At 63.2% G+C, this 9,942-nt stretch overlaps 4 protein-coding genes across 4 annotated transcripts; 2 read left to right on the top strand and 2 right to left on the bottom strand.

Annotated features, from left to right (window-relative positions):
* Positions 1-1,652: 1,652 nt before the first annotated feature.
* Positions 1,653-2,467, top strand: EMIHUDRAFT_251770 (hypothetical protein; the record flags this gene model as incomplete). Its single annotated transcript, XM_005790906.1, has 4 exons — positions 1,653-1,814; positions 1,946-2,061; positions 2,185-2,317; positions 2,405-2,467. The coding sequence occupies 4 exons, from the start codon at positions 1,653-1,655 to the stop codon at positions 2,465-2,467; spliced, it is 474 nt and encodes a 157-aa protein (XP_005790963.1).
* Positions 2,468-4,129: 1,662 nt separating this feature from the next.
* EMIHUDRAFT_446917 (hypothetical protein) lies at positions 4,130-5,300 on the bottom strand (the record flags this gene model as incomplete). Its single annotated transcript, XM_005790905.1, has 5 exons — positions 4,857-5,300; positions 4,627-4,789; positions 4,495-4,561; positions 4,352-4,427; positions 4,130-4,314 (listed from the first exon to the last, which is right to left on the bottom strand). Coding segments are annotated over exons 1-5 (558 nt in total), but the record flags the coding sequence as incomplete, so codon positions are not given.
* A 2,393-nt stretch (positions 5,301-7,693) lies between these two features.
* EMIHUDRAFT_251768 (hypothetical protein) lies at positions 7,694-8,683 on the bottom strand (the record flags this gene model as incomplete). The annotated part of the gene is made up of 2 exons (XM_005790904.1): positions 7,694-7,708; positions 7,862-8,683. 2 exons carry the CDS (start codon positions 8,681-8,683, stop codon positions 7,694-7,696), a joined length of 837 nt encoding a protein of 278 aa, XP_005790961.1.
* Positions 8,684-9,087: 404 nt separating this feature from the next.
* EMIHUDRAFT_446916 (hypothetical protein) lies at positions 9,088-9,942 on the top strand. Its single transcript, XM_005790903.1, has 2 exons — positions 9,088-9,528; positions 9,602-9,942. The coding sequence occupies exons 1-2, from the start codon at positions 9,171-9,173 to the stop codon at positions 9,850-9,852; spliced, it is 609 nt and encodes a 202-aa protein (XP_005790960.1). The 5' UTR covers positions 9,088-9,170; the 3' UTR covers positions 9,853-9,942.

Genomic DNA, 9,942 nt, shown 5'->3' with positions numbered 1-9,942 from the left:
GCGGCAGGCCCGCTCTCCCCAATCGCTTCCATCATGATGCGCCTGCGGCGGGAAGGCACGGGTGAGGGACGCTGAGTGGAGGAGATGCACAACCCCGAGCCGCATGCAGCCGGCAGTCGAAGCGAGAGCGAGGCACAGGGGCGCGGCGAGGGGCAGGAAATAGGTGCGCAAAGAGTGAGTGCAGCGAACACTTCGAAAAAAGAATTCGGCTCGGTCACAAGGGAGAGAACGACGAGAGTGGGACGACCGCGAGGTGGCATGAAGGTTGCAGCGAGAATCGGCGATAGACTGCGAAGAGAGATAGGGAGAGGCGGACGCCCAAGGGTGGGCGACGGCTAGCGCACCACACCCCTCTCCTTAAAATCCCTGTGTGTGTTTTTTTTAGCAATACCAAACAACTCTAACACTCACACTTTTGTTTGTCCCTGTGTGGTGGCGGCGTGCCGTCCTCCCATCCCTCCCTTGGGTTGTCCGTTTTCTTTCTTTCTTTCTACACGATTCACGCGACAGGCGAGGCGCGGGCAACGGCTGCGAAAAAGAATTCTTCCAATAACTGTCTCATGCGGAAAGATGCTGATTTGGGCGGCGCCACAGTCCCAAGCACCGGCCAGGATCTGTATGTATGTAGAAAGATGAACAACAGTCAGGCTCGGACTGGACACCAACGCGGTATAGACTAACAACGCAATATTGCGACTAGGTCTGCACGGCTTTACGTAGCGGTAACTACACTGAAGTGGTGCAGAGATTGCGTATTTCCACAATCAAATCGTGCGTGAAGAGTGCTTGATTCACGGACAGCGAGGCTGCCCGCATGTCAATCGTTGCCCGCAAGCGGAGCTCCCCACCGGCGGGCTTGAAGACACTGAGCCGAGCGCGCCGGCGGCGGACCGCCGCCGGCGCGCTCGCTTCGGCGGATGGCTGAGCGGCACAGTTTCTGGCCGCCCGGCCTGCGAGCTGTCGCCGCGAGACGATCGAAGGCGCTCAGTTCAAGCGCGCCGCCATGCCAGATCTCGCCCCACGCCCCGACCAGACCGGGCAGTACGTGCAGGAATGATGCAGGCATGATGGATGGGTGTGGTGAGCACGCCAGCGGCACCGCTGCGCACTCTCAGGGTCGCAGCCGCCTATCTCGTGAGGGGCGTGGCTCGGGGCGGGTGCGAGAGAGTCGAGGAGCGCGGCGCGCGCGCGCGTGCGCGCGCGTGGTATGTTCTCTCGGCTTCTTTCGCCTTTCTGTGTGTGTGTGTGTGTGTGTGTGTGTGTGTGTGTGTGTGTGTGTGTGTGTGTGTGTGTGTGTGTGTGTGTGTGTGTGTGTGTGTGTGTGTGTGTGTGTGTGATTTTAGAAAACCAACAAGAAATCTTCTCTCTGTGTGTGTGTGTGTGTGTGTGGTGGGAGAGGGGGGGGGGGGAGAAAATACCTCATTGGTCGGTGAGGATCAAGAGCGAACACAAAATAACCCTTCCCGACTGAAGATAAACTGTTTTCTCGCTACAGGGTAGCGGTACGGGGCGCCGGAGAGCCTACAACTGTAGCGGTATCGGTACGGCGCGCTCGGTGTGAAGCGGCACGCGGTACGGCCAGATCCCAATACCGCGCCCACACCGACGATACTGGGCTTGAGACGCCTAGCGGTATCGGTACTGGGCCTAACATGTCCCAAGCCTCGGCGGCAACCTTCTCATCCACGCCGCAGGGCCATCCCTTTCGCCTACGCGTCCCCCTCGCCAAGGCGACCGCCAATCGCTGTGCTGGGTGTGGGCTCGATATACGCAGGCATTCGCGTGAGGAGGTGACAGACGAGCAACTGCTGGCAGTGCTCAACGCTCAGGCAGCCCATTTAGAGCTCTCGTGGCACCCCAATGACCTCCTTGCATGCTCGTCCCGTGACACCTTCGTGTCACCTCGTTTGGCCCACCATGCTGCGGGCTCTTCGCATGACCGCAGGATGACGGCAAGTCCTCGGTCGTTCTGCCGGGAGAGTTGGCGGTTGGCAGCTACAAGGCTGCACTCGCGGTCTGCAGGGAGGAGCATGCAACGAACGCCGTTCTCAACTGTGCAGGGTACCGGCTGCACGCATTCCTGCCTGCGACGCGCGCTGCATTTGACAGGCACACCACGCACGCTGCATCCCTTGACCGCTCATCTGCTGCACTCCTCAGTGTCAGTTTGGTCTCCTTTTGCAGGCTGCGGCTCGAAAGTCCTCCCAGACTACTTGACCTAGAGTGGGAGGACTCCGAGGCCTTCCGCATCCCGCTTGAGGACCTCGAGCGTGGCCTCGCGTGGGCGTCCGATCGCGTTCGGGCGGGCCGGAAGGCGGTGTTCGTCTAGCGGCATGCAGCGAAGGCGCTTCAAGCCTAAAGCTGTTGACAGGCGGGCCAGATGGTCCTCGTTAACTGCGCGCAGGGCAAGTCACGCTCTGGCACGATGGCGGTCGCATACGTGATGCGACGGCCCTCGCTCTGCTAATCCGCACACGGCTCACCGAGTTTCTGGCACAGCACTAACACGCGGCGTTCACTGCCAGGCTCAACTTGCCCGTGGAGGAGGCTCTCACGCGCGTGCAGCGGGTGCAACAGATGAGCCTGCATGTCTGACACCTCGATCGCAGTGCCATGAAGGCGTACATGTATGCGAGCAGGCGCGCCCGCTCGTCGAGCCCAACTCAGCTTTTCTCGAGGCGCTGCGCGCGTTTGAAGGCGAGATTCGTGCCGGCGGAGCATCCTTACCAGCCGTGTTGGTGTAACAATTTACTGTATTCTGTGTTTGTCATATTAGTGATTTCCAAACTTGTCAAGGTGAAAAAGAGAGAGGAAATCGATACACAACGAGAGGAAATGGCCAGTGATCATGAGTGATATCTGATAATCTGTGGTTGTGGTTACTGTCTGATAATCAAAACGCGCAGCACATGCGCAGAGAGTCCAGAGATGCAGCCCGCGTAGTTCACTCCCGCTTGCCGTGCAACGCCAGGCAATGGCGCAGGACGGGAACGAATCCGACCAGGAAGGTGAGGCCGCACCACCGCAGCGCGCCACCGAGGCCGACGTTCGGGAGGCCGAGGGCGATGCGCAGAGCAACGCCCGCCTATTGATGCCACCTCAGAGCGTCGGCGCGTCCACGGCGATACTCCGCACCCGGCTCTGTGTAGGCTACACTGCAGCACAGATCTCGGCTACACTGTGCCTCGGCCGCGTGCGCAAGGACGGCGGCGGCAAAGACAACGCGCGGCCATATCGAGCCGCGGCCGCCAAGGAGAGAGAGCCAGGCGACCAGTCTCAAAGGCGATGGAGCCGCCAAGCAAGGCCATGCCGCCCATCGCGAGCAAAGCCAACGGCTGCAGCAGCAGCATGCGGCAAACTGCAGCGTCGGGGACGGCTGGCGGCAGCAGCTCGGGCACCACTGGCATCGCGCCGGCGTCTCTGATGGTCTGGCCGTGCGTGAAGGAGACCCTGACCGTCACTGGAGCGCATCCGTGACCCGCGACACAAACCACCTCGACAGCGTCCACGAGCACGCGCGTCACTCGCAGCTGCTTTGCACTGAGGCCGCACTGCTTCCAGCAGGCGACGCGTAGACTGCCGGCGGCCTGCGCCGTCAACAGCACGAGAGCAGGTGCGCCGACGCTGATCTCGGCACCCGACGCTTTTGCCTGCCTGCATCATCTTTGCGTATTCGGCCATCAAGAGAACTGGGTTCCAACTTTTTGCGGGGTATGGTCCTGACCCATCCCCGGTCTCCGGGAGGCTGGGTCTGTCAGCAGGCGGGGGGGGTATGGTCTCGAGGTGGGTTGCGCGAGGGTACCATACCATACCCCGCAAAAAGTCCGAACCCTGCGGGCACACGAGGAAAAGAATTTTACAACAAAACTCCCTCGCACAACACTGGGCACAGGACTGGGCACGGGACTGGCTCGGAAAAGAATTCGGAGTTCCGCATTTACGGCCCGCTGGGTGCGCTCCTTAGCTCCCCGGCCCTGGATGTGAGGTTACCGACTGCACTCCAAGTGCTCAAAATGCAGTTTTTCTTTCTTTCCAATCCACAATGTCGTTGGATCGCTTGTCATGTGAGAGAGTGCGTGTTGTGTTCTTGTTTACCATCCGCTTTCTCCAATCCGCGTCGTACGCCCGGTCATACCGCCCGCCCGCGCGCCTCGTCCTCGGCGCGCTCCCGCGCGGCGCGCTGCTGCGGCGTCTCGTCCTCGGACGCCTGTGGCGGCGGCGGCGGGCCGAGCGAGAAGCGGCCGAGGATGAGGAAGGTCTCGCCGAGCGCGCCGTACAGGTTGCGCGCGTCAGTCCGCTTTGTGGTGACGCCGCCTTCGCCAAAGAGGCGCACGCCGCTGCCCGGCGCCACGAACACATCTCCGGGCGTCGGGCCAAGCGCCTGCGCCAGCTCGGGGTCGACGCACGTCCCGCTGAAGAAGACCCGCCTGCAGAGAGGGGCCCCAGGGCTCAGGCCTCAGGCCCGTGGAGGGTGCGGGCGCTGCGAGGGCGCGCCCCGCGGGCAGCGTCACGTCGTTGCGCGCCGCCTCGGTCAGGAAGTCGAGGAAGAAGCGCAGCTCGCCTGGGGGGCACAGGCCGCAGGGTGGCCAGAGGCTCGCCGAGATGCTTCGAGGAGGCGCGGCTCGCCGACGCCAGGCTGCCGGGTCGGCTTGACGCTCCACGCGCCGCCCGTAGGCTCCACCCGGACGGTGCCTGCCTGCCCGACAAAGGAGCCGCCGCCGGGGCAGCAGAGCTGCCGCGCGGTGCGCCCCGTCATGCTCTCCTCGCCCGGGAAGCCGAGGTCCGCCGTCTGAGGGGCGGTGGACGGGTTGTGGACGGGAGTTCGGAGGCCTGTATCTCGGAAGCGTCCGCGGAACCTCCTCCGAGAAGCGGAGCTGGAGCGGGAGCGAGAGGCGGGCGCCGGACGAGCCCCACTCCTTGGGCATCCACGTTCCGGGCTCGCGGCCGATGCTGAGCGTGCAGGTGCAGTCGAGGCCGGCCAGCTTCTCAGCGAGCGCCTCATCGCCTCCGACGAGGCCGGCCTGGCCCGCGAGGAGTCGGCCGCTGTAGAAGAGGAAGCCAGCGTCGAAGAGGGTGCCGAAGATGTCCGGCGAGGACGAAAACAGGCTCGGCACCTCGGTGGCGAGGGCGAAGGCGGACTGGCCGGCGATGAGGGATGAGCGGGCCTGCGCTCCCGGTGGAGGAGCAGATGGCGGCAGCGTGGCGTGCCGGCGGCACGCAGGAGCCAGCGTGAACGGCGGTCGCGGGAGCGTGAAAGGCGGTGCATGTCGTGGTGAGGAGGGGCAGCATCGCGTGCTGTGTCGCCAACCCGCGCGCGAGCCAGCGGATGAAGAAAACGCGCGGGAACTGTAAGGGCGTCTACGCCCTTAGCGCAAGTGCGCTCGTCCGAGGGAAGCCTCAACTGAAGTAGCAGGCGTCGTTGGCGCACATACTGAGCGGCAGCTGCGCTGGAAAAAAGGAAGAGGCGCGTCACTTCATGCGGAAGCTCGACAAACACACGGCGAGGGCGACAGCAAGAGTTGCACGGGAGGCGCCGGACTCAAAAGACACCGCCACATTCCTGAGACGAGCGAGGGCAGCCTCCTTAAAGGCAATAGGGTCTAGATTCGGAGCGCTCGCCGAAGAGGAGTACGACAAAATAGCGCCCGTGATTGCCTGCACGCTGTGCCCGCACTCACGGACCCCATACCCGAAAGAAAGAGAGGGGAGCTCGCGGGGGAGGTGACGAGTGAACTACAGGTAGTAGGGAAGGCAGCCTCGATTGCCATACAGACATGGGTGCGAAACAACGACAAGACCAAGGCACGGGCAGAGGAACGAGAGAAGAATATAGGGTGGATAAAGCGCCTGTTCACGGCATGGATGGAGGGTGAGCCACGCCGAACGTACCGAACGTAGAGCCGAGCGGAAGGAAGCCGGGGAAGACGACTCCGAGGAGGACGAACCAGTGGAAATCCCGTTGTCAGCTGTCACGATGCATCCGAAGGGGACCCCAGCGCCGGCATCAGCGGCATCATCCGTGGAGGCACAAGTGTTCGAAGAGAGAGTGGACCTGAGCAACGATATGACTTGGCGGCAAATGATCGCAGTGGGCGTCAGAAATGTGGTCCTTGCGCGAGGGGAGCTCGATAGACTCGAGGGGCCAGGATATGCAGCGAGGAGGGCGGAGCTGCGCCGAAAGGCGCAAGAAGCCGCGAGAGCAAGGGATCGGCAGGCAGCGGCGTCGTCGCAGAACGAGGCAGACGAGAGCGACGCGACAGAGGAGGAAGCGACAGGAGGGAGAACGACGAGAGTGGGACGACACGACCGCGAGGTGGCATGAAGGTTGCAGCGAGAATCGGCGAGAGACTGCGAAGGGAGATAGGAAGAGGCAGACGACCAAGGGTGGCCGCGACGGCTAGCGCATCACACCCCTCTCCTTAAAATCCCTGTGTGGTGTCGCAAATAGCTGAAACCCAGAGAAGAGCGCGATCCGAGGGTGGCCTCCTCTACATGCCAGCCGGGAACACCGGTGGTCCTTTCGCGTGGCGAGCAGATCTGAGCGACTTCGGCGCGCCACCTACCTCAGCCGCAAATACCCGGCAAGCAATGAAGACACTACCACACGCTTCTATGACTTACTCAAGCATACGGCCCGGGCGGGAGGGAGGGGAGAGAGATCGACGAGGACGAAAATAGAGAGTGGACCATCGAGCGTATTATTGCGCGACGACCAAGTCAGCAAATGTTAGGGAACTTTGAATACAAGGTGCGCTTTGAGAACGCTGGCCCGGGGGGTGACCGGTGGCTCGCCAGAGGGAGAGGTCACAGGCCCACTTCTCGATCGTTTCAACGCCGCAGTCGACTCGGTGGAAATTGACGGCCCCCATAGCAACAACGACGGCGACGGACAAGAAGACGACGAGAGTGACAGCGAGGAGAAGGGGGCCGAGAGCGAACACGCGGGGAGCGAAGGGCGGATAGCACGATCGATCTTCGGATCAATCCACGACTGCAACCTAACAAGGCCAACGTCGGACACCGCGTACTCCATCCTCGCGGACGCTCTGCCGCTCGGACCGCACAGGTGCCGCAAGCAGCGCCGGCGAGGGGAAGCTAACTTAGTCTCAATTCGTTCACAGCCTTGAGCAGTACCGCTCTTGAGCACTTGAGCACTGGATAGGGTCGATTCACCATGGTACGGGTCCCCTCGATCGTCTCGCCCTCCCTCACTGGTGTGTTCATGGGGGGGGGTCATAACAAACACGGTACAGGATCGAGGTGCACGCTGCAGAAGCAGTGTGTCGCCCCACCCCCTCCATCATCTCACTGGGAGACGTCGGTCGGCGGTGGTGGCGGTGTGACCGATCGAGCTACAAGAGGAGCTTGTTCAGCATGATCAGGGTGGACGGAAAACCTCACTTCCCCAATGGGTAAGCTTCAGACCTCCCAAAAGTCACAGGTATTGAGTGTGTGATGCGCTAGCCGTCGCCCACCCTAGGGAGTCTGCCTCTTCCTATCTCTCTTCGCAGTCTCTCGCCGCTTCTCGCTGCAACCTTCATGCCACCTCGCGGCCGTCCCACTCTCGTCGTTCTCTCCCTTGTCATTTCCTCCTCTGTCGCGTCGTTCTCTTCTGCCTCGTCCTGCGACGCCGCCGCCTGCCGGTCCCTTGAAAGCGGCAAGAGGTTTTGATTGCTGAGAGAGCAGGGGTATTTTATTTTGAGCTAGCCTTCGATGTTATGAAACAATCGCAAGGCGGACATGGCATATCGCTCTCGGGCCCACAGACATCCCGCACACCCGCCGCCCCCCGCGCGCGCCCCACCCGTCCCCGGCCGGGAGAAAGGGGAGTGACAGTTTGGGAAGGCGACAGACGAGATACCTCGCACTCCATAGGTAGGTAGGTCGACCAGCCAAAATCGTCGAGGTAGGAGTACGATCCGTACCCGACCACACCACTCTGGAGGCAATCGTTCGTGCAGTATGCATTAGTTGGAATTCCCTCTAACATCCCAACATGGAATTCGCGACGCGTGCGGCTCGTCAGCAAGTACTGCAGAAACACGAGGGTGAGCTGCTGGCACGGATACCCGTCCCGCATCCCGTTCGCAAAGTTGGAGCGCATGTCCGCATCGCCGCCGTCTTCGTCAAGCCGCTCCATCTCCGTCTGGAAGTCGTCCCACCGCTTCGCCACCTCGTCGCACTGCCTCTTCAAGTGCTCGCCGAGCGGCGCGAGCATCTGAGCCGCCCGGCCCGCCGGCTCCGCAATGGGTTGATGCAGCACCGCCGCCACGAGGGCGCTCCGCCTCCGCTTCGCCAGGCGCGCCGTGGTGTCCGTCGCCGCGAGCGGCGCCAGCAGCGCCGCCTGCTCCGCCGTCCGCTCCTCTGCCGCCGCCAGCTCCGCCTCTCTGGGCGCCTCCGCACGTTCCTGGTGCTGCACGGCGCGCAGCTCGCCCGCCGCGCGCCTCGCCCTCTTGGTGATCGGACGGCCGTGCGCGAACGGGTCGTCCGCGTCGCCCGCCGCCGCCCGCCTCTCGTGCGGCATGGTGTGCAGCGCCTCCGCCGGCCACGCGAGCCGGATTGCCGCGCCGCGGCCCTCGCCCAGCCGCTGGAATGCTCCGCCGCCTTCGTTCGCCTTGTCAGCCGCTCGGGCCGCCGCCGTCAGCGCCGCGCCCTTGCCGACGAACAGGAGCGGATTCGGCATCGCAAGCCGACGCGAAGGCGACGTCGTCGGCCATCAACAACTTTTGCCTTATGCGCAATCGCCTCCCTTGGCTGACACGCTCGGCGTGCCACCTTCCGCCGGCGCTCGCCTTTCCGCCTGACGCACAATCGCGCCACTACCAACATACATAGGTAGAAAGGTGAAGAACAGCCAGGCTCGGACTGGACACCAACGCGGTATGGGTGGACGCTAGACAGATGATGACGACACGCACGAACGACACACAGTCAGGCTCGAAGGCGGGCTCTCAAAAAAAGAATTCAACAAAAAGAACTCTCTCGCACAGCACACAGGTTCGACACAGGAACCAAAAGAGGCACAGCCAGCTGCAAAAAAAGAAAGAACGCACCACCGCAAGGACGGCACGCCACCTCCCTCCACACTAACCACGAGCCCGACGCTCACTACAGTAACCTTTTCCCGGAGTGGAGGCCCGGCTTTGAGGGGCCTCGGCCACATCTCCTTCATGCATCGGCTGGGCAAGCGCGATCGGTCGCGGCACGCCGACCTGGTTGCAGAGGAGGAGGCGTCGCAGGCGCTGGATCGCGCCCGCGCCGCCGCCTCTGCGCTGCGATGGCGCGTCTCGGCGCCTCCTCTGCTCCTCGGCGCCATCTGCATCGCGTTTGTTGGCGCGTCTTACTTTGCAAGAGTGAGCGGCGAGTCTGCTCTGCACCTACGCCGCTCCACGTACGGCCCCTTCATGTTCGGTGGCGGCGTCCTCCTCGCCCTCGCCGTCCTCCCGACGGACGAGGCGCTGCTGCGGCTCATTGCGTTGATCGCCGTCCCTTCTTTCCTCGCTCTCGCCCTCCTCAACGCTCGCGTCGGCAAGCCAGCCCTCGACGCGGCGCAGCCTCTGTCCAAGACATGTCCACGACACGTCCCTGACACGCCACGCAGGCAGGTCTAACCTCGACGAAGCTCAGCTCTCCTCCTGCGGCATCGCCTCGGTGCCGCTGCTCTGCGCCGTCGACTGGCTCGTCGCCGCCGCGCTCTACTTGTCGGTCGCGCTGTACCTGATGCCGACGCTGCTGCCCGCACGGGAGTGGTCCCCCCTCTCCTCGCGGCGCAGCGAGTCGCGCACGCGAAGCAGCGAGTCGCACTTCGCTTCGGGTATGGCCGCTGCTTCCGCCACTCGGCTTTGGGTGTGACCAACGCCTCGTAGCAGCACGTGCGTGTGGACAGGCCGCTCCTTTCGCGACTCGATGCGCAAGCCGTCGGTCTGGGCGCTGCCGCCGCGG

This window comes from Emiliania huxleyi, assembly GCF_000372725.1.
Source record: "Emiliania huxleyi CCMP1516 chromosome Unknown EMIHUscaffold_1172, whole genome shotgun sequence".
NCBI lineage: Eukaryota > Haptophyta > Isochrysidales > Noelaerhabdaceae > Emiliania > Emiliania huxleyi.
Note: the sequence above shows the minus strand (reverse complement) of the source record. Positions and strands in the feature narration are given on the sequence as shown.